Raw genomic sequence first — 24,257 nt, forward strand, 5'->3', positions numbered from 1 at the left:
TTCTTCGACGGCTTCTGCTTGACTGACCGGTGGACCTACCTCCAAGGACCCAGGATGACATCGATCGAGTGGAAGCTGCGGCGACGAACTGCCCTTCGGGACAAGCTTTCAGCCGTCTTAACCGAGGTAGAAGACGGGCTCCGAAGTGGCACCCTGACTACGACGATGGACGCAGCGATATCCTTGGAGAGGATCGAGGCCATGCATCGACCGATCCAGAAGCTGGACGCCGACATGTTTCTGGAAGCGACGGAGGAAATGGTCACAGAAGAGACCTCCAGCGCGACTTCGTTCAGTGACAAGGTGGTGAAGATCATGGCGGAGCTTCGCTACAGATCTCGAGACCAGCAGGCTGGTGAGTCTCTCGTTCTGCCTTCTGTAACGAGACCGCCTCATAGCGAGCCCTCAACCACCAGAACGAAGCTACCGACAATAGAACTCTCGAAGTTTGATGGAGACCGTCATAATTGGACGAGATTCTGGAATCAATTTGAATACGCCATACACAAGAATTCGGAACTGCGAGCGATTGAGAAGTTTCATTATTTGACCAACCTACTTACCGGCTCAGCCGCTTCCGCAGTAACTGGGCTCCCCATTACAGAACAGTGCTATAACGACGCAATAGAAATACTCCTGAAGCGGTTCGCCGATCAGACTCGGATTGCGCAAGACCATCTACGGGCACTGATTGACATCAGAGCAGTTTCGTCGTCGAGTGACGTCGCAGAACTTCGAAAGCTTTACGACGAGGTGCAGATACACTGCAGAAGCTTGAATGCACTTGGCACAAGCCCAGAGACATATTGTGTCATGCTACGTGAGATACTTCTTCGGGCACTCCCCCGAGACATGGTCCTGAGGTACCACCGGCATTCTAAGACGTCGTCTACTGCTTTATCGTCAACCGGAGTGGAGCGTCAGCACCAACTAACAGACCACAAGAAACAGTTCGACGATTTGATTAACTTCTTTGGAGTCGAACTTGAGTGTCTGGAAGCAGTTACACTGAGCGTGCCTCTGAGAACGAAGTTTAAGGCGAATGTCGAACCAAGGGAACAGCGTCAAACAGCAACTTTGAAACATCGACATTCTGCGGCAGCCCTGTATGCCGCAGCTAGCGAGACGCGACAGTGCCTCTTTTGTTCCGGCCTGCACGATACAATGTCTTGCTCGGATAAGAAAATCACTATGGAGCAAAAGAAGTCTCTCCTCGCAAAACACGGACGTTGTTTCCGCTGTCTGACCCATGGACACATCGCTCGACAGTGTAAAAGGAAGATTGTCTGCCCATATTGCAAACGACGGCACGTTCCCTCAATGTGCAACGAAGACCCAGAAGAACCAAAGAAAAACATGTATTTTGCCGGCGCAAGTTACGAACTTGCTGTTCCCTCCAACCAGGCAGGTGACAATTCCGAAGGTGACCTAAGTGACAATTCCGAAGGAGCAGAGCGAAGAACCGGTCACTTGGCCAAGAACGAAGACCAGAACTTTTCCCTAGGATGCGGTACCTCAGACGAGAACTTATCAAAGAAAACGGAAAGCCAGCCACTGATGGATTCGGCGTCGTGGGAAGGACCCTCAGGGATCTCTTCTAGGAGCAACTCACCCCACGAACCGAAGAATTTTCCTATGCAGTCACAGCAAATAACCGATGAAACAAGTCCACAGACCTCTAAAATTAAGATATGCACCTCGAATTCGGGGGAGAATAACCCATTGGGCTCTCTACTACAAACGCACTCCATAGTTACGCGATCGTGTCGATTTGTCTGCAGCCTTCGGAACCGGAGACGAATCCACGGGCTTCCCACGACTGCGCTTCCGACCACTGATACATTTTGGATAACACAGGACTACGGAATCCACGGCTTGAAAGGACCACGTTTCCCCAAGACTGCTTTTTCAGGGAGCCGCGCCCACATCGACATTTTCTACGGTGCCAATACAAGGGCCATTCGTCTCGTACTGGACCCCGACAAGAGTGTGCGAAAACGACACCGCTTTGTATCGTGCCGTCGGGTACGCCAGACTATACGCACAGACTGCGCAGGGACTTGCCTCATGGCTGCCCTTTCAAAGTCTCTGCCCTTTATAAGCATGCTCGTTCCACGCCGTTGGGGGCCGGGAAGATGTAGAATCCTTTTGAGATCACAGCTGCATCGCCATCGACCGCCATCAACCTGCTGCAGCCAGCTAACCTAATCGACTTGATGGCCTCCGGCCAATCTCCCTTTGCTGCCACTGTCATCATCAGGGATCGCGCTTCACGAGCGCACGCATTGCTTCTTCGTCTTCCCTTCCCTTTGATGTTCCATTAAACATAGACCTCGATGGTCGTTCCTCTCCCCCCTTGACGGTCGAGTCTTGTCCTTGGGGGTCGACGGATCCCACAAATACCACCTATAGGAGGCGAAATGGCCCATTGCAGCAAGCGTGGGCGCGCGACCAGATAGTCAATGAAAACCAAGGCGGACTGCAAAGCTTCGTAGCTGTGATGGCGAAGGAGAGGTGACACCTGATCGATGAAATGATAGTGGCCACAATTCATTCCGTGGCTGCGCACTGAAATGCCGATTGCGGTGGCCGCGCAGTTTTTTCACCCACGGCAGATGCCGCTAGCTCAACCTATGACGAGCGCTTGCAACATTATCTGGCCATGCTAGGAAGCCTCGTTTCCCCTCCTATCTTATTCGTGCTCCGTGGTTGGGGGCCACCAATCGCACAAACAAGGTCCTGTGACAGCATAGGACCGGGTGAGAAAGTGGCTGGAAAGTTGCCACTGCTTCATCTGTTATCTCATTTGTTGATGGATGTTCGTGCCAAAAATGGCATCACAGACACTGGGACAAAGCTGTTTTTTTAATTAAGCAAACTCGTATTTTGTCTCCATAGCCTCCAAATTTTGTCTCCAAACACAAGGCAGTATTCCGTAATCCACCCCCAACCTTTACACAGAGCAAGCGGCGTTCCCGTTTCACCAACACGGCTGTAATGTATTTTGCGGTGGAACCGGTTGCTACAAACTGGGTCCACGAACAAATTTGTTTGCCCTAGACCAGTGGTTCGCAGGCACGGCGGACCCAGCGAACCCTGCTAAGCTCCGTTAAGTGCCAAGGAACCCCCCTCCGCCATTTTTCATCCCGTTCACGCTACATTCAAAAGGAAGCAAGCTTGCTTGCTTTTGAATTAATTGCATGTGAATGTCGACTTTGTACGAGCGTGTATGCCAGCGGCACCTATCTCCACACACTAGAAATGTGCATGGGGGTAATATAAGGCCGAGATTCAAGTGCAATAGTTTAACCACACGGCCCGTTTTCAGAGTCTCGCTGGCTACAATGCGCAAGCTACAGCTCGCGCATTTGTGTTATGCACTGAGATGTGCTTATTGACACTCGGGCATGAGTAATGGAGGTTCCTTAGATCGATCGTACCTCGGGTTCGCCATCTAAGTTACTTGGCGAGTGTGGAAACGAGGGAAAATTGATCAGTGTCTCGCGGAACCCCGAGGAGGGGCCTGCGGAACCCGTAGGTTTCGCAGAACCCACTTTGAGAAACCATGCCCTAGACAACCCTTTATTATGTGAAAATTGTTGGCAAGTGAAAGGAACATAGGCAGCATCACTTCGTACTACAAATTCCGTGTGACAGATTTGCGTAATTACTAAGAAAGGCCTTGCTTTTTCAGACAGGTTGTGACATACACAAAGTGAACTCGGACAATAGTGCCAATATGCAGTTTTGCGATCTAAAGTTTATGCAGCATAAACCTTGGTAGCTGAGTCTGCAGATGAGCGACAAGCAATGCATATTTCCCAGCCTATTCCCATTCGATGTTCGAGCTAAGCTCGCAAATTTCTTTTTCAGACTCACATTCAGCATGTAAAACAGTTCTCGTTGCAATCAGTGAAAGGAAACGCAAGCAACTAATCGGTCCATTTGGTAATTATTCAAGTCAAATATTAGTGCCTGAGCAGTTCGGTGGTAAAATGCCGTGACCAATGCACATCGTTTTTAAGAAATACAGTGTAGACCATTTATAACGTAACCGCTTATAGTGCGGGACCGGATATAACGCGGGTTTTTGCGACCCCCGGTTTGCCTCCCATAGAACTCAATGCATAAGCATACCGCTTAAGATGCGGCTGGCCGAAGCACAATACCGTTTATAGTGCGGTTTTTCGGCGGGTCTGCTGATCGACCGGCGCAGCTGAGGCATCATTTTAGGGTAGCAAAAGAAAAAGAACGGATGAAATCGGCCATCTGATGCAGCGTGCACCCCTTGCCCCTCCTCTAACGTAGACACCCAAAGAAAAAAAAATAGTCACCCTTTAGTTCGTGCGTACCTGATAACCACAACTGTCCTTGCTTGATGCACCTCGGAAGATAGCGACAGACTCTCCATCCGCGCGCGGCAAGTTGATTTTATTTATCGTGAACCGCATGGTCCGTTTTCGCGCACGAATCGTGCACATCGGCAATGCGCGCGTTTTTTTTTTTTTTTTTTTTTTTTTTTTCGTGCTCGTGTCGGCGATTCCGCGCTCGCGGTGGCTTCTTCGCGTGGCAGTGGGAGGAGCCTGACGACTTGCACCAATGGGGAGACGCGTACCTAATGGCGGGAGATTCGAAGCGCTCCGCTCCGAGCCGGCTAGCCGCGCCAGAGATGTTTAGGCTTACCACCGCGGTATTTTTTGATGGGCGCTTTCACAAGCAGCGTGGATAGGAGTTTATATTCCACTTTTCGCCCACATTATTAGCTCTTTTCTTGCATGAGCATCTTTGCTTGCGCCCCGTGCGGCATTTCAGCGATCGGTTAGAAGCGGTCGCTGGAACTTACTGGAACTGCCTGCACCGCTTCACGGCCAGTGCCGACGCCATGTTCCCGCCTCTTACCGCGCCGCCCACACAACGCCAGTTGTATCCGCGCTGGCGTGCACTGCACGTTTTCGCGATACCAAATCTACCACGCGGTTCACGCTTTATTACGTTGTTGCAGATAAGCCACCGCTCTTTCCCTTTCCGAACATTCGAGCCGCGCGAAGCCGAAGATTTCCACCACCAGTACGTTGGGCTGATAAGCTGCCGCCTTCGGCAAGGTGGGGTAAAAAAAAAAAAAAAATCCCGCGGGCGTTTTTATCACGTCTTGCGGCGTCTGTTCATAGACGCTAAAAACGCAGCCATGGTCTTTCAAAACAAACACAACGGAAGTTAAAGCCGCGCTCGCCGTTTGTGAGACTGCGCTTTTGCCCTGCAGCAGCGGCTGATGTGAAAAATAATACGAAATATAGACCGTGCCTTCGTTTTTAAGTGCTGTGCGTTTGAGTGATGATAAATATAGGTTGACTTGAGAGATAGGTGGCGATGTGGTTGAATTCGCGCGTGTTTTGGTTATAGTGCGGTACCGCTTATAGTGCGGATTTTTGCGGCTCCCGCGACATACGTTGTAAGCGGTCTACACTGCAATTTGTAATTGAAGTTCACTTTTGCTAAAACAGTTACTTAACCCTTTCAGGGTCATGGACGTGCATATAGATCCTCTGCAAACACCTTCAAAATGGCCAATAACGTATATGTACGTCACCGCTTGTATGTTTAAAAAGTGTGCCTTTTTCGCCAACTTCTCTTGCTGGCATGTGCTGCCACACTGCGGAAATACGTCAAATTATTTTCTTGCGCCGATGGCTCTTTTTATTTTTTTTATGATTTGCTTCAGCGGCGCGCCGGCTATCGCTTGGGCATCAGTAACAAGAGGGCGCACTGGGTATCGCCCACCAGGCGCCTCTCGCTTCTTGCGCCTGCCCACAGACCAAGGGCGCCTGCAAAACTGATGAGGCTCTTTTCTCCTTTTTTTTTTGTATTTTATAGGAGCGGTGTGCCGTCTATCGCTCACGCATCTGGCCTGCAGTGGCTGGTTTTGGTATCGTCCTCCGGGCACTTCTTGCTTTTTGCGCTCGTGAAACTGATGTCTATCTGATTTCGATTCACTCAAAAGGTGCCGACTTGTTGCTCTCTCGTTTTTATTTAGAATTTTTCTTGTGTTACTCATGAATAAACCACATGTATGTAACAACACAAACGATTTTTTTGTCACTTTATGGTCACCCTGAAAAAAATTACGATAATTTTTTCCCGAGATAGATTCATCCGAAGCATTTAAATCAGCAATAACAAAAAATCGACCCTGGGGGGGTCGCATTTGGCAAAAAAATTCGACCCTCAAAGGGTTAAGCAGCCACATTTCAGTAGACATTGATAGCACACCTTCATTACTGTATTTTGTCTAACACCAACCACTAGTTCACAGCGACTACTTAGATGCCACAACTTGTTAGGCCTTACCTTTCAGCCTTAACGAAGATGTCGGTAGTGTTGTCTTCCTCCTCCTCAGATGAAGATTCCGATGGTGGTTCATTAATCCACTGGTCTAAGTCCAAGCTGTAAAAGTAACGTTACTAACATTTCACTGGCAATTAAAAAAAAAAGCAGTCTTAATTTTCCCTGCTCCTGTTCCCTTCTACGAGGTGCCCCTCAACATTACCACTTTGAACCCAATCTAAAGCATACAAACATTTTTGATTTAGTTATTTTTAGTCCAACATAACTAAGGTGTACAGCTTAAAGGTGAAAGCGCTCACACAGCATGGACGAAAGTGTTGTGTGAGTGCTTCTGCTTCGTCCCTGCTGTGTGAGTGCTTCCACTTTCAAGATGAACAGCTACCAACTAGCCCAATTGTCTGTTATACTAAGGTGTACAGAGAACAGGCTGGCAGAAGTGAGCTGACGCATTGAAAGAGAAGCCCACAGGACCAACGCTATCGCCGTTGCTTTTGCAGCTGCTTGTTGAAAAAAAGCTTGTTTGCATGTACACTGTTGGCCTAACCCCCTGTCACCCTGTCCTAACGATATCCCACTCAGTCACACATTGTGCACCCAAGCTAAAGCAACTATAGTAGCGCACCAACCTTTTTTTTTTTAAAGAGAGTTTTTACTATCACCAAAAAGCTTACACTTAAAGGCAGAGCTACAGACTTCAGTGAAAGATGCAGCTCAGCTCAAGTAACTTCAAACTTAAAGGAGCCATGAGGAGATAATACAACTTTGTTTAATTTGAAAGAACTAGGATTCAGTATCTCACTCAACTCCATTACAGCCACAAAAGATTTTTTTTTTACGAAAAAAAAGCAAGAAGTATTTAAAAACTTTCAAATTTTGCGCCACAGTGACGTGTTATGAGCAAGAATGGCGTCATACGGGCCAACAATAAAACAATTTTCAGTGCGTTAACTGCATGTTAGCATTCAAGTGATGCGGTCAAATGGAACTAGAGGCCCCATTACAGACGTCCAGGCGTGTGTCGTCGTGACAGGTCAGTTAGGTGGCCGCCAATCGCACAAACAAGGTTCCGTGACGTCATAGAAAAGTTGCGGGAAATTGGCTAGGGGGTCGCGACTGCTTCACACGTTTTCTTTAATATCTCAGTTATTTGTTCGAAGATTGTGATGCTATTGGTATCATTGTTATCGGGACTAAGCCGTCTTTCTAACAAACCCAACTTGTATTATGTCTTCATGGCTCCTTTAACGGGGGACACTGGTCTTGAGGATATTTTTGTTATTTTTTAACCTGGGTGCATGAGATTTACACATAAAGTGTATTATAGCATTGTGAGCATAAATAAGCAGTCAGTTTTCATCTAGGTGGTGTAAAACCAGAGTTGTGCAGCATGTTATGCCGTTCTGTTTCGGGCAATTTTTTTTTTCATTATCTACCTATGAAATACTCAAATACTTTTTATCCCTTTGTGCTCTAAAAGGACCAGGGAGTTCAATTATACCACAGAAGTAATTTTAGCATTGTTTCTGGAAACACTGCACACTTATTATGCACGACATAAAATCTTGTGCTAGCAAAAGGCAAATCTACTTTCTGGTGGTTTTATTGCACTGTTCAGTTCATAGCCTTTCAAATGCAGCAAGGATGATGTGAATGTGACCAGTACATCCCAAGATATTGCACATGACAGTTAAGCTCATAGGAAAAACATTGGTTCTGAGAAAACAAGGCACGAACTTTGGAAACAGGCAAAAATGGTCAATTACGTGAAATGGTCAATTACGTGAAAACTGTCAAAGCTCTGTAAATATTTATGGCACAGCTATAAAATTTTGTAGTACATTCTCAGACCTGTAGACTGCAAATACAATTAATTCAAAAATTATTTTGTGACAAAACTAGACTGAACAGTGTACTAGTTTTGGGAAGAAAGCTGGGAAAATGGCGAATCCACAAGGCTGCATACGCACAAAAGCTCTGTGCACCGACACATACTGAAACGACCCCGACATAAGACGTGCACGGTGGCCCCCCCCCACATGCGGAGCATTTGAGGCAGCACCCACCCTTCGGGGACGGGGACCTTCTTTTGGGCCTTGGGGGCGACAGGGTTGAGCTCGCCGGCAAACAGCGCACGCAGCTCCTCGCCCACTTTCTCGCCTCGAGCGTGCATCTTGCTCACTTGCTTCACCAGGTTCAGGGCACAGCAGGCCTGCAGGGGAAGAGCAGGGGAAAACAGCCGTCAAGCCTCGGGGAAAACCATCCCTCGCTAAAGAAAGTTGAGAGAAGCGCGGGCGAAAGTGAAGAGTGCATTCAACCTTCGCTGAAAGTGTGTCCTTTCGATCATCAAACCTTCAAAGACCAAAAATTGCAAATGAAGAATGAACCCATGTGACGATTTCCACGCCCCAAGTAAATGCCTTTATGGACGATCTGAATGTACACCAACAAGTGGTTCGTGAGATAAAGGTATACTATTGTGCGCCGTCTTCACGACTGATGCATGTACAGTGTAGACCATTTATAACGTAACTGCTTATAGTGCGGGATCGGATATAACGCGGGTTTTTGCGACCGCCGGTTTGCCTCCCATAGAACTCAATGCGTAAGCATACCGCTTAAGATGCGGTTGGCCGAGGCACAATACCGTTTATAGTGCGGTTTTTCGGCGGGTCTGCTGATTGACAAGCGCAGCTGAGGCATCGTTTTAGGGTAGCAAAAGAAAAAAGGATGAAATCGGCCATCTGACGAAGCATGCACCCCTTGCCCTCCTCTAACGTAGACACCCAAAGAAAAAGAAATGGGCACCCTTTAGTTCGTGCGTACGTGATAACCACAGCTGTCCTCGCTTGATGCACCTCGGATGATAGCGACAGACTCCCCATCCGCGCGCGGCAAATTGTTTTTATTAATCGTGAACCACATGGCCCGTTTTTGCGCACGAATCGTGCACATCGGCGTTGCGCGCAAGTTTTTTCAGTTTTTTCGTGCTCGCGGGCGTGGCAGTGGGAGGAGCCTGACGACTTGCACCAATGGGGAGACGCGTACCTAATGGCGGGAGATTCGAAGCGCTCCGAGCCCGCTAGCCGCGCCAGAGATGTTTAGGCTTACCACCGCAGTATTTTTCGATGGGCACTTTCACAAGCAGCGTGGATGGCAGTTTATATTCCACTTTTCGCCCACATTATTAGCTCTTTTCTTGCATGAGCATCTTCGCTTGCGCCCCGTGCGGCATTTCAGCAAGCGGTTAGAAGCGGACGCTGGAACTGCTTGCACCGCTTCACGGCCAGTGCCGACACCATGGTGCCGCCTCTTACCGCGCCGCCCACACCACGGCAGTTTTGTCGGCGCTGGCGTGCACTGCACGTTTTCACGATACCAAATCTACCACGCAGTTCACGCTTTAGAACATTGTGCAGATAAGCCACCGCTCTTTCCCTTTCTCATGGGGTGAGACAGCTGAACCAGATTTGGGAGCAGCTTTTGGAGCAGCGAAATTTCGATTTTGGAGCAGTAAGAACCTTGAATTGGAGCAGAAGAACGAGATTTATTATGTCACCTTGGGAGCTTAAAAAAAAAAACTCTTGGCCACTTGGGGGGGGGGGAGAGGGAGTGCGCTTTTTAATCGGTTTTGAACGTACATAACACTGAAACAGCCTTTCAATAAATTTTTTCTACCGGAGCATCACAAGGTACGAACTACACTACCTTTCAAACCATTTTTTCATTCTTGGGCTCTATGCATAGATAGTGCGGAGTTCCATTGAAACTATCAAATTAAAAAACAGCAATTTTAATAAATTTTTATTATCCCATGAATGCCGAAGTTGTTATTTATGTAATGCCAGACTCGGCGTTACGCACAACTAAGAGCCACGGCAAAAGTTGCGCAAAGCGAGGTGACAGTCATCGCACCCTACCAGCCCTCCTATTTCAAGCCCCAAGGTGGGCGTTCACTATGATCGTACTTAGAGTATTGGTATGTTTTGGCATCAAATGTATTTTGGCATTAAATTTCAATTCAGATAGATGAACCATTATTACTCGCGTGCTATAATAACCCGTCCCGCTATCGGACACTGCTTGAATATTTGACGGTAATGCAGCCTGCGCCGCCACTTCTGCAGTGTCCATCGTCCCACTCCCGCCGCTCGCAAGCTCACTGTCAACAGCAACAATAACTCGGCGTTTTATAACGCCGTAATGAGTCCCAAATTTCACTTCAAGCACGCACCGTGCCTCACACTCAAGGCCAAAACACGGCGATATTGTGGGTACCCCGTTGTTTTTGATGAACCCCCGTCTTTCGAGTCGCGTAACTTCCCGCAATAGGTCAAACGACTAAATGTAAACCCGGCCACCCCCAAAACCAAAACCGCGGTAGAAATCGGCGAAGAGCAGTCTGCCTGAACCACGAGAAACTGCTTCGCCCAGCGGCCATGTTTTCCAATCTTCACCCCACCAACATGACGGCGCCCAGTAATGTCGTTCTGGAGGTACGGTGCTCCCAAAATTGCTGTTTTAAAATCAACTTGCACAAGTAGTTTGTGGAAACTTTATATGGGAAAACTTTAAAAATTCACACAATATAACATGTGCAACCCGACATTGTGACTTTTGAAAAATCTATCCCGTGGGCAATTTTATGCGGGTTTTTTATCGAATGATCAATCAATTAAACCTTTACAAACAGCATCACCTTCAAGGTGCTCGAAAATTATGCTGTCAGTAAGCATTTTCCCCTACTGAAATTGACGGGAGCGTTAAAATCTTTGGCTCTCATATTCTTTCGGAGCAGTTTGGCGCAATTTTTGCAATTTTCAAGCTTTTGGAGCAGCCTGGCGCAGGAAAACGAATTTGTATCAAAACTGCGCAATATGCGCAGCTGTCTCACCCCTGCTTTCTGAACATGCGAGCCGCACGAAGCCGAAGATTTCCACAACCAGTACATTGCGCTGATAAGCAGCCGCCTACGGCATCATGAACACAAGGTGGGGTAAAAAGAAGAAAAAAAATCCCGCTGGCGTTCTTATCACGTCCTGCGGCATCTGTTCATAGACGCTAAAAACGCAGCCATGGGCTTTCAAAACACAACGGAAGAAAAGTCACGCTCGCCGTTTGTGAGACTGAGCTTTTGCCCTGCAGCACCGGCTGATGTTAAAAATAATACGAAATATAGACCGTGCCTTCGTTTTTAAGTGCTGTGCGTTTGAGTGAGGATAAATATAGGATGGCTTGAGAGGAGGTGGTGATGTGGTTGAATTCGCGCATGTTTTGGTTATAGTGCGGTACCGCCTATAGTGCGGATTTCTACGGCTCCCGCGACATGTGTTAGAAGCGGTCTACACTGTATTGCTTCATCTAAAAGCGTTCCTTTTTTGCAATTTTCAAGTAACTGTTTTGACACTATGGAAGTCCGGTTTCACGCACGCACCTTGTGTCCAAAGTCCCTGTCAGAGCTTTTGGGTCAGTCAATCGGTCTAAGGGGAAATGCATTAGTCTTTTGACAGGACGCCATTGGTTCCACTAAGAAAGCTCTAGGGAGCAGCTCTAGAGAACAGCTGTGCTGTCCTCGACAAAGAACTACGACTTTCCTTGGCCCCTATGGTCATACAGTGAATGCGTGTCACAAACCGCCTGAAGGAACCAGTAGAACCTGTTTCCCTCACCAGCAGGTCTCACTCCAACCTTCCTCAAGCAACTCCAGTCTAAGCGATTATTTTGGGGCCCACCAGTGAGAAAAAGATGAAGCCCATGCTTAAGGAGCCCTGAAGACAAAATACAAGTTGGGTTTATTAGAAAGACTGCTTAGTCCCGATAACAATGATATCAATATCATCGCCATCTTCGAACAAACAACGGAGATATTAAAGAAAACGTGTGAAGCAGTCGCAACCCCCTAGCCAATTTCCCGCAACTTTTCTATGACGTCACGGAACCTTGTTTGTGCGATTGGCAGCCGCCTAACTGACCTGTCGCGACGACACGTGACTGGACGTCTGTAATGGGGCCTCTAGTTCCATTTGACCGCATCACTTGAATGCTAACGTGAAGTTAATGCACTGAAAATTATGTTTTATTGTTGGCCCGTATGACGTCATTCTTGCTCATAACACATCACTGTGGCGCAAAATTTGAAAGTTTTTAAATACTTCTTGCTTTTTTTTTGTTAAAGAAACATCTCTTGTGGCTGTAATGGAGCTGAGTGAGATACTGAATTCTAGTTCTTTAAAATTAAAAAAAGTTGTATTTTCTCTTCATGGCTCCTTTAAAGAATTTGCACGAGTAACTTGTGGAGTGTTGAAAACATATGTCGATGTAGGATGCGTCTAGCTCCTGATGCTGGGAGAGGGGAAACAGGTTCCTGCATTTTGTGCGCGACAGGACTGGCACGGGGGTCAGAATTACACCCTCGCTTCTCACTGTCAAATATGTCATAACAAAGAAACGAGACTGACACAACCTGCTCTTTTTGATAAAGCTATAACACTTCACTATGCTCAAAATCATGCAAGCTCCCCACTTCCCTCTCACTTTTTACAAGCCTCGGAGCTACTTCAAATCTTCTGAGATGGACATGCAAATGCAAGGACCAAAACATGAATAAGTAGAGCAGTAAATCTGTAAGCATTAAAGAATAGCCTGGCTAGTACGATTCAAGCTGCACCAGCCAAGTGTTGGTGCCCAATGCACCCACACACAAAACAGGAAGAGCGTAAATATAATTCTTAAAAACCGTGCTGTAAGAATGAAACATTGCGGTGTTTCGCATTTACTATCCTAGAGGTAGTTATCTCGGCGGTCAACACCCTCTTAAGGGACTATGCAGACAAAACACAAGTTTGGTTCACACAAAAGATTGCTTCGTTAGAATCATACTGACACTACTTTTAACGTAAACTTCACTCAAATAAGCTATATAATTAGGACAAAAGGGAATGGCCATGCGACCCACTAGCTCATTTCCCGCAACAGAACCTATGATGTCGTATGTGTCAGCTCTGCGATTGGCTGAGGCCGGCGGAAGCAAATGCAAATTTGGCAGGGCTCATAAGCTTACCGAACGAGCTATTTGCGCTTTCATTTAGGGCACATTCTTTTTATAGCAGTAAGAATGGGGGATAAACCGTGGAAGTTACAATCGGCACTGCGCCCACTATGCTTGTTTTAGTCGCACAGCAGTCCGCCGCTTTCGAGTTGTCTTGCTTGCACTGGCCGATTGGTGTAAGCGACCTTGTCTTACGTGACCCTGTTTGTCGAGGATATTCCATGTTTTACGAAACGATTACTTTCTAGAGTAGCAAAAACAAGCCAGCTGCAAATACGGTCAAAACACAAAGCAATGGCAGACAACGGTCCGTGCATGAGTACGGTAGCGCCATCTGGGAAGACTGACGGCAAGCAGCGCTGCAGCCGAATCACGCAGTACAAGTTCATTTGTATACGCGCACTTATGACTTCCTTGCTGTCCCGAAAACACACGATTTGGCGGAAGAATCAAAATTTTAACCTGAATTGATTAATTTTTCAGTGAATACGGCATCATTTGCTGCCGGACAAGCGCTAGGAGCGCTATAAAACACGAAATCTTTCGAATAAAACAAACTTGTATTTTGTCCTCATGGCCCCTTTAAGGTTAAACGTGCCCGCAAAAGCAGCAGCCAAATGTCTACAGGGTGCATGTCCACTGATAAAAGCATTTCCAATACACACCTTGTGAGAAGTGCAAGTCACAAGTCAGTGAGTGACAAGTGCAAGCGAGTAAGTGAGACGTGCGAGTGAGTGCACGAGAACCGTGAGTGAGTGAAAAAAAAAAGTGAACGAGTGATGAGTGAGATGTGCAAATAAGTGAGAAATGCAAGTGAGTGAGGAAAAAGAACAAGTGGGTGAGTGAGTGAGTAAAAAGTGCAAGTGAGATGTGCAAGCAAATGAAAAGTGCAAATAAGTGAGTGAGAAATGTAAGTGAAAGAAGTGTAAAAGTGCACGTAAGTGAACGAGGAGAGTGAGTAAAAAGTGCAAGTTATAAGTGCAAGTGAGCAAGGGAAAAGAACAAGCGGGTGAGTCAGAGAGTAAAAAGTGCGAGTGAGTGAGAAGTGCTAGTGAGATGTGTAAGCAAATGAGAAGTGCAAATGCGCGAGTGAGAAGTAAGTGAAACAGAGCAGTGTAAAAGAGAAAAGTGCAAGTACGTGAATGAGGAAAGTGAGTCAAAAGTGCAAGTGAGATGTGCAAGCAAGTCAAAAGTGCAAATGAAAGAGAAAAGTGCAAGTGAGTGAATAAATGAGACGAGGGAGTGAAAAGTGCAAGTGAGTGAGTGAGCGAGAAGAGGCGCCACTCACTCTCTCCTGCACCTCCAGGTCTCCGCTCTGCACAAACAGGGGCAGCCGCTCGCACAGCAGCTGGCTGCAGGCCCCCTGGGGGAAGCCAGGCTCCCCCTCCCCCTCCGCCGCCTGCTGGCCGACCCCCTCCCCCTCCTCCTCCTCCTGGGCCACCAGGCGTGCCCAGAGCTTGAGGGCGTTGTGCACGTACGCGCTCTGGATGTGCGGGGGCAGCTGGCTTGCCCGTGGCCGCACAAGGGCCTCCAGGGTCGACCGCGGCTCCATCAGCAGGCTGCAGGGGCAACCATCGACGTCATCACCGTTTGCACTAGCTACACGACAAAGGCCTTCCTCACAAAGATTCTTCCCAGCCACTAACTTCTGTCCTGCACTTGTCACATCCATTCGTTGCCACCCAAACTGTTTTAAGGGGGGGACACTGCTCCTAAAACAGCTTCCTTAATTATTTAAGTAAACTCTGTGAAACTTGTCAGCCTTGCTGCTTTTTAGATGTGACTGCATCTCATTCACTCGCCTTGTCCCTGCATCCGGCGTCGTCGGCGTCCGCCCCTCCCCCATTCTCCTCGCCGCGCGAGCTGCGCTCTCCGCCGCTCACCCCCTCTCCTCTCTGATAGCGAACACTCTCTCGCAAGAGGCACTGGATTGAATTCGAATGGATTGGATTGGCTTGGCTTGGCTTGGATTTGATTGGATTAAAGTGGATTGTGTTGGATTGTGTTGCGTCATAGCTGCGGCAGGCGCACTAACGCTGGCGCATCCCCTCACCGTTATGCGCGCTATAAAACGCGGTGCCTCCGACGCTCCGCTCCATCGTTCCAGCGCCGTTCCTCCGCTGTCCAACGCTGCAACATGAACCCCCTATGCGTCGCATCTACACAAGGGTTCCCGCGAGGGGAGGTGGGAGTTTTCTTTTTCCCACTAATTTCAAATATGCAAATATTTTGTGAGTCAGTCAGTTAGTTACCAAGATAATTAGCGATAATTAGTCATTTTTGGAGGACCAATAGACAAAACAGTGTTAGCCATAAACCTGTAATCTTTATATTTTCCATTACTACGAACCCTGGTGATTGCAATAACAGAATCGGTTTTTTTGATGCACCCCTTCGAACTAATTTTACAGCTCACTAAACTTTGGCAGCACCAGTGGCAAGGAACCATTTTGAGTGCCCATTTCAAACACCGAAGTTTAATGAGCTGTAAAATTAGTTCCAAGCGGTGCATCAAAAAAAAATTTTTTTTTTAAATCAAGAGACAACAAAGAGAAAATTTTTTTAGAAAAAAGAATTGTTCGGTCAATCGTTAGGTCAATTAAAAGGGTATTTCAAAATTCCTCCAACTGAACGCAGATTGCCCTCTAACGGAAGCATCCTTTCCAGTCATACAAAATTACAGTGAGGTATAGACCGACCAATGCATTTCAAATAAACCAAAGTTGTCCACTGTCTTTGTCGGTCCCTTTTGGTAAGGGTTAACCACCCTTTCCACTCACTCTGAGTATTCTCCGCAGATCCACGCAGCAGCATAGAGAACTTCGCAGATGCTGTTCCTCTGGCCGCTGCCAACCAACAGGTGGGTGTTGTCCAACAGCACCGCCTGCAACCAAGCAGAAGTTCACATCAGGGGGTTTCTTGCACCGAAGCTATAAAGTAGGCCACGAAGCCGCCGGGGCAGTAAATTAATTCTGACACCTTCGTTTCGCCATCGGGGATTTATTTTACAGGTTCGGCGCAACCCAAAATTCACCACACGAGATGGATACGGATTACAGTAGCTGGCCGATTTTTCGGACCTGGAGGGGAACGAAAAATAGTCCGAATAAAAGAGCAGTCCGAAAAATGTGTGAGTCATTACTCCTATGGGACAACTGGCGGTTCCTCTGGAAAGTCCGATATATCCAGCAAGACCGAATTTTCAGTGTCCGCAAAAACAGACGGCTACTGTAAAACTGTCTTCTAGTGCTCAACCACGAATTCCGGAGACATCCAAATTTCAAAGTTGGCGGGACAGAGACTTTGAAGAACACTGAACCCAATCCTCAATTTTTCCAACTTACAGCTGAACATAATGGCGAGCTTCCATCAAGCTAACTGATTACTGACGATTTTCAAGAAAGATAATTTGCCCATAACAAAGTCAAATCGTGGTGCCACATTTACTTTAGGAGATGATCAAGAGGCCAAACAATGAAGCCCATTTCTGCCTTTACAAGGCAGGCAAGTAGACAAGTAGAACGCCATGCAGCCGTTCATCCTGATCCTTCACCCGCCGCTCCCCCCCACCCCCCCCTCGCCTAACGGTAATTTCAATCATTCTACGCTGTTGCTAATCTTAAAGACCCACGTCCCCTCACTAACTCCAACCACAATAACTGGGGCGTGTTTTCTAGCGCTAAAAAATACGGGAACGTAGAGAAGAATACGGACGGGACAAGTGCTAGACATCAACTGAACGTCCCGTCCGTATTCTTCTCCAAGTTCCCGTCTTTTTCAGCGCTAGAAAACACGCCCCAGTTATCCCAGTACCAACTTGCCCAACTTTCCGTGCCAATTTTCAACCGGAAGCCAAGACGAGTCAGTCAGGTAGCTGTAGAAGCAAGCAGCTCGATGCTTTGCGATCTCCTGCATGAACAAGTTCTCACCATCTGGGAGACACTGAAGGCCCGCACAGCTTGCACCCTGACCGCCACGTCGAGCATCTGCGACGCGATGGTGAGGCCATGCTTGGTGCCCTCGATACGGGTAAGTTCCACCAGGACACTCACGTACCTGCAACACAGGAGGCAGAGTCAATTCGACAGGCCACCTTCGAAACGTAGGCTGCGAATGTCAAAACACAACGAGGCAGCACAGACACAACCTGTCCTAGGCGTGACTGTACGAGTTCAGTCAACTGTACACAATCCCGCCGGAACAAGACCGTGAATTTTGTCTTTCCACGACACCGAATGATGGAAATTGAAGTCAAGGTTGCATTTGTGCCAAATACTAGATCTATGCAATACTCGTCGCCACAAATGAAGAGTGCTTGGAAATAAGACAAAGAAACATAGCAGTGATCTCAAAAGTGCTTCCAGCTTAGCTTACAACCAACATGGAGCCTGTTCCTTGCCCAAGATGTTGCCCTGACATGCTATACTTCTGAATGACGAGGCAGTATCATCATGAGGTGGTTATGAAAAAAGCAAAACTAATGTATCCATGTTATGTTAATGCTCTTCTAGTCTAGGCTGAAACAATTTGGAAGTGAGTTACAAAAGAAGGTGCGATAAAGATAACACCAAAGGTATATAGGATTCCATTCTATCTGATGGGAGGCACTTTGCTCAGCTAATTGGTGCTCTTTGAAAGAAAGAGCTAAGCTAAGTACCCATGTCCTATCTTTTAGCAGTTGTCGCGCCTGTCTTAAACTTCCTTCTCACAGCTATCTTCAACAGTTTATTCTGAACTCTTTTTGACACTGGCACCGGTTCGCCTCGCTTTGTTATTCCCAACTTCTCTCAGTGGTCTAGAGTCCATACAATGCAAATTCTGCTGAGGAATTGGCTGTGAGCTCTTAGACTTCCCTTCACTTGCAATGAAAATGCCGCAACAATATTTTCGCAAAGTGCACATCTCACTTAACAAACATACAAAGCTACTCAGCGCATTTGTTTGATTAACATCTCTGATCCCCAGTCCAGCACAGTGCGGCAAATGTGTATGGGCCTAAACCGATCATATGCATATAAAACTGTACGACAGTGGAAAGCGGCCATGCAGACAAAACACCAGTCTGGTTCATTCGAAAGATTGCCTCGTTAGAATCATACTGACACCACTTCGACCCTAAGCTTCGCTCAAATAAGCTACACAATTAGGAAAAAAGAAAATGGCCATGCGACTCCCTACCTCATTTTCCGCAACAGAACTACCAGCCAGCTCTGCAATTAGCTGAGGCCAGCAAAGGCAAACGCAAATTAGGTGGAGCTTTAAGCTTGCTGAACAAACTATTTGAGCTCAAATTTGTGGCACTTTCTATTTATACCAGTAAGCATGGTGGGGCAAACAGTGGCAGTTAGAAGAGCACACGTAAACATAGAAGTACCAATGTGTACTGCGGTTGGTACTGCAAGCACTATACTGCTTTAGCTGCACAGCAGTGCGGTACTTTGAGGCTGTCTCAGACGACACTAGCTGATCGGTGTAAGCGACGGTGTCTTACGTGCCCATATTTGTCGAGCGAACACCGTGTTTCACGAAACGATTATTTTCTACCATAACAAAAACAATCCAGGTACAAATACTGTCAAAACCAAAGCAAAAACAGAAAACTGCCCGTAGCAATATGGTGGCGCCATCTAGGTTGACTAACAGTAAACAAGGCTTTCCAGCACATATGACGTCATTGCAGACGTAACGAAAACACACGATTTGGCATGAGAATCAAAATTGTAACTGAAATTGGTTAATTTGTTAGTCAATAAAGTTTGCTGCCGGACAAGCACCGAGGGCATTACAAAACACAAAATCGCTCGAATAAAACAAACGTGTTTTGTCTGCATAACCCTTTTAAATGGGCACCATGCGTGAACAGGCAAATGTGGAATAAGGCAGAACAGAAGATTAACGACATTACAGTCTACACACGACAATTGGCTGCATGCCAGAGAATTAATTGATGGCTACTGTAAACAACACTTGCCCAAACTGCTGCACAGAGGTCCATCACTAGACGAAATTTTGCACCCTGGCTTTAACTAATAACAGTAATTACAAAACGCACGACTTTGATTCACTTGCACACATTACCGATTATACCAATTAAGATTTCCACCCCATTGCTTCAAAGCACTGATTTTTGCGAAGCCTAAACTGCCAAGACTGGCCAGTCCAAACAAAACAGTACGCACCACTCAAAGTTGGTGATGTACTGGTAGTTGTTTTGCGAGCAGATGTCGATGATCTTGGAGAGCAGCTCGTCTCGGTAGCCAGTGCCCTCCGCCCGGTCCATGTGGACCATCAGCTTCTTCACGATCTCCATCAGATTCTTCTTTGAAACCTGGGAAATAAATGGACGGGCCGCATGAATGAGTGTCTCAAAGCAGCTGCAGGCAATTACAAGCTCTGTGGCCAGAGACACATTTATTAACCTCTGCCTTAATTTGATATATTTAGACCGCTTTGGAATATTCAGTGGGTCCTGTCGACTTTGTACACAGACATATAACGGGCATGGCACATAAACTTCATGGCTGGCAAAAGAACGCCCTACCAGCTAGCTACAGCTTCTCAAATTTTATGGACAAAACATTAGACTAGTTTTTTTTTCTTCTAGTCTGCCCGATTGTGATATGGCCAACAACAAAGTAACTCGAATTCTTAAAATTTATTTGAACAAGCAGCTGGTTTAACAGTGCAAGTGATACATATACCGTATTTTCGCTCATATAACCCGCCCCTGCATATAATCCGCACTGTACCCCCCCTTTCAGCCAGTGGAAAATAAAAAAAGAAAAGCCTTCGCGTAGTGCCTGCACATTTGATACAGGGAAGGCTGCACCAAAGCTACTGCTCAAGCAACACATCACATACTATGTAGACAGAAAAAGCGTACAGCATTTAGCAAGTAGAATACACTGGCTGCAAGGCGCAAGTCACAATTCACCAATAAAATTCGGTTGTTAGACTGCGCTCGTCCTCGTATTTTTTTTCCTTGCCCTCGTATGTTTTGAGCAATTGCTGCCTGGAAGACTTAGTGTTACTGCGTAGGAGCTTCACGGCACAACGCGCATTGCTGTGAAGCTGCACTGAAGGAGAAACCCCGCGTATTATCCGCACCCCTACTTTGCCCCTGAAATTTTCACACTTTTGGTGCGGGTTATACGCGTGCAAATGCAGTACATATATAACAGAAAAAAATAACTGTCAGTTGTATTGTGCATTTAATAAGAAGTACGAAACAAAATACACATCAGCTGCACACACTAACCCATGAAATGCAACACTGCGCTGAGAAAACACACCCACACTCACTTTCCACCTAGTGCTGCTGCTTGCAATTCTAAAAAAAAATTAAAGCTGTTCCACTCAATGTGAAAGCTGTCGGAAGTGCAGAGCAGTGATTCACCGGCTGTGGCACTGTTATGTGCTCACTGCTACCACCCATCAAGCTCTTCGCCGCCGTCTCACTCCTTTTCTCGATGAACTGCGCCAGTGGGAGTTCTGTAATTTTTGTGCTTGCTTTTCCTCCTGCATGTGCCAGCATTGCACTGCCACTTTTTTTTCACTTACTATCGCAAAAACCAACCCAACAGGCGTTCCTAACTAAATGAGTGTGGGCGCTGCTGGTTAATTACGTATATTTTGCCTTAAATGTACCTGCAGTTTTCTTTGCACTAAACAACGGGGAGATGTATGACAAGCGCCAGCGGTTCACAAGTTTCAAACGCTTATGGCTATATAAACTGCTTGGTTTTCGAAGCCCTTTGGGACGCTGCTACGCCGGTACCCCGCAATGCCAGTATGCCGTGGGGCTCTACTTGGGTCCAGCGAGTGAGCTACGACGACAAGCCGAGCCCCTAAAGTGCTCTGCACTTAAAAAATCAGTCCCCAGGCAAACCCGTCTGTTTCTCACCATGCCGTAAAGGAGGTCCAAGGCCCGCAGCCGGATGGACTCGTCCTTGTCATCCAGGCACTGCAGCACCAGGTCCTTGTGGGCCTGCACGCTCCGTGGGTGGGTCTTCAGAATCTTCGACATGGCCAACAGGCCCAGGTACTTCACTGCACCACAGAGGACGACAGTGTCGGCAGCATAAGCACTCAAGTCCCAACAAAATTTTAAAAAACTGAAAAGTGTTGCTAAACCGAGTTATGAAAGAGTTTCGTAGCCAGCAGATGAAGGTATTCTGCCTTGTGGAAGGCCACACAGCTTGCGGATGCTGTCGGCCATAAATAGCATCACTACACTGACACCAAAGACAATAGCTGCTTAAAAAACATCTAATTTTGGGAGTTTTTCAGGTGGGCTATAAGGCGTGCTGTAGTGGAGGGCTCCGGATTAACTATGACCACCTGGGGACTTAACGTGCATTGAAAAATTGACACACGGGAATTTTTTCTCTTCACCTCCATCAAAAAAGCAGCCACCGCGGCCGGGATCGATTGATTGAGTGATCGATTGATTGTAGGGTTCAATGCGCCAATGCAACGCAGGTGATGAGGCGTTCCGTAGTGGAGGGCTCCGGATTTATTTCTGATTACCTAGGGATCTTTAAATGTGCGCCGAAATCTCATACACACGGGCGTTCTTGCTTTCCGCCTGTGGCCGGGATTGAGCCAGCGTACTTGGGCTCAGCAGCACAACGCCTTAGCCACTGAGCCACCATGGTGGGTCGGGTACTGCTTTTAATGATCCCCAGTGCCTAGTTACGAAGCCAACAGAGCCTTGGTGCTGTATCCTGGCACTGCATTAGCCCTTTTACGATTTGTTACAAAAGTTGGGATACGAATGCAAAAGCTAAGGGCCACTAGTGCAGGCATTCCATTGAAAAACGATAAAGTAGCAGAGCTTGAACCTATTCGCAATGTTAGAATTAATATGATGAGCTCCTTGATTAAAAAATAAAAGGCAAGGTGCACCAGCAGCAACACCACAACGGCACTTCTGTAACTCAGTGAGATTGTTATCATGCAAAACTAAGAGTCAGAGAGCCATGGGCTTACGATTCTGGTCGGAGTCTTCTATCAATATCCTTAGTTTTTGGACACACAGCTGAAGAGAACAGAGAGGCATTCCAAAATAAGAACAATGGAACAATGTCATCCCACCGTCTGCAAACACTAATATCCGGGAACATAAATCAGTGCTTTTGAATCCGTACACATGCGGTGGAGACCGTGACCTTGACATTGACTAGCAGCCTTCCGGTTGCCCCCTTATATACAATTTTCCGAATTGCTTTCCTGCTCAAAACTACTGAATCATGTTAAAAACTGATTGCAAAACAACTACTGAACTTATCAGCACTTGAGGTGCAATAAGTACTTTAGGATAGAAACAATTTCAGCAATAGGGGCATTAACTACATGTTTAAACCATGAGAATCCAAACCCGCATCTGTAATACCCGTGTCACACATACACGAAAAAATGACATTAAGAGTTTAAGGCCTTAATATACCAAATGACATTATTTGAGCAGGCTGAGCTACACACGAAAACGCGAAGGGATTAAATGTGTTGGGCATGATGGTGATAATGACCAAAAAGAGAAACGCACTCATGTTTTAGAAGCTTTTTAATGTAGAGAGAAACGTATTACAAGGGTCAAAAATGTTTTTTTGTGAAAGAAAAGGTTATGAGAAATAGTGCTTTCCAAAAAATGGTGTGAGCAGTTTCTAAAAGTGGCTTCAGCAGCTGCCATCGCCTGCCAGCGGTAGCCAAATCCGAAAAATTTAAAACGACGAGTAACACAATGCTTTGCCTTTTGCTGCTCTTTTAGTGAACTTCGTCTTCTTCGGAAGTTCGCCACCAAGAGTGCAGAAAAAATAGTCTTATTTCGAAGTTCTGCTACGTTTCCGCGTCAGCATTCTGGTGCTGAGAGTTTCGTTGGTTTCATTTGGTGCCCATCGCGTTCGAGAGTAAGCAGTATTAAGGCATTTGTGAAGGCAGATGAGTTGTGCGGAACTTCTTAAACCAAAAACGACATTAGAGCAAATGGCATTAGATGTTTGCGTGTAGCAGCGAATTAATGGCATCAAAACTTCAGACATTAAGCCAGGGGTGATCCAGCCATTCGAACTATTGGAGCAATTTTTGGAGCTGAAAAAATGTTATTTTGGAGCACTATTGTATCAGAGCTTGATTTTGGAGCAGCTTGGGAGCAGCACAAAACTTATGTTGCAGCTTCATTTATCTGGAGATAAAGAAGGCTGGCAACCATTCAGGCAACGCTAATTACTTCCCCACAGTTGTACTCTGAAGCTGGTAACTAAAGCACCAAAAATGTGTGCCCCCACAGCCTTTAGACACCGCTGCAAGTGAAGCAGATGACAAGCGTTTCTTTAACTTAAAAAATAACAACAACAAGTAATCATTACAAAAACTTACTGATACCAAAAGGGGGCCCATTTTATTTACAATAAAATTATTTCACTATCTCAACCATATTGCACTGATTTGTTGCTTGTTGCCGTTTCGTTCAGTTCATCCAGCTCGGAGGGTCCGGCTCGACAATATTTAGACAGAAAATATTGCACTTCACACACATCACACCATACTATTGCTTCTTGCTTGCCTTGTTATTAAGTTCATTCAGCTCGGAGAGGGTGTGGCTAAAGGCAGAGTTGCCTTCTGCTAATAAAGCCTGCCCTGATGAAATAATGTTTTCAGCCCTTTTCAGCAACGCACGGCATGAGATCCCCTTTTCTTCCAAATTCCACCTGAGCCGCTTTTCATTGCCGACATCAGCACCACATTCCCAGCCACTCAGGCGGTGGATAAGAGCAATATGGAGGGGCTTTATTTTCAATACCGTCACGCGGAATGGAAAAAAAAGAACAAAAAACAAAAACAAAGAGAAACCCGCTGCAAAAATCCCAAA

At 46.6% G+C, this 24,257-nt stretch overlaps 1 protein-coding gene across 2 annotated transcripts in view; it reads right to left on the reverse strand.

Annotated features, from left to right (window-relative positions):
- Nucleotides 1-24,257, reverse strand: part of G (adaptor-related protein complex 3, delta 1 subunit-like garnet) — an 83,411-nt gene that overhangs the window by 32,362 nt on the left and 26,792 nt on the right. For both annotated transcript variants that reach the window (XM_077693648.1, XM_077693647.1), the window contains exons 11-18: nt 22,379-22,427; nt 21,291-21,436; nt 19,567-19,715; nt 17,317-17,443; nt 16,168-16,271; nt 14,676-14,946; nt 8,406-8,551; nt 6,346-6,441 (exon numbers count right to left, since the gene is read on the reverse strand). In XM_077693648.1, coding sequence (XP_077549774.1) covers nt 6,346-6,441; nt 8,406-8,551; nt 14,676-14,946; nt 16,168-16,271; nt 17,317-17,443; nt 19,567-19,715; nt 21,291-21,436; nt 22,379-22,427 — 1,088 coding nt within the window. The remainder of the gene's footprint in view (nt 1-6,345; nt 6,442-8,405; nt 8,552-14,675; nt 14,947-16,167; nt 16,272-17,316; nt 17,444-19,566; nt 19,716-21,290; nt 21,437-22,378; nt 22,428-24,257) is intronic.

Source organism: Haemaphysalis longicornis, unplaced genomic scaffold, assembly GCF_048455015.1.
Source record: "Haemaphysalis longicornis isolate Haplotype H1 unplaced genomic scaffold, Haemaphysalis longicornis Haplotype H1 scaffold_12, whole genome shotgun sequence".
In the NCBI taxonomy this organism is placed as follows: Eukaryota; Metazoa; Arthropoda; class Arachnida; order Ixodida; family Ixodidae; genus Haemaphysalis; species Haemaphysalis longicornis.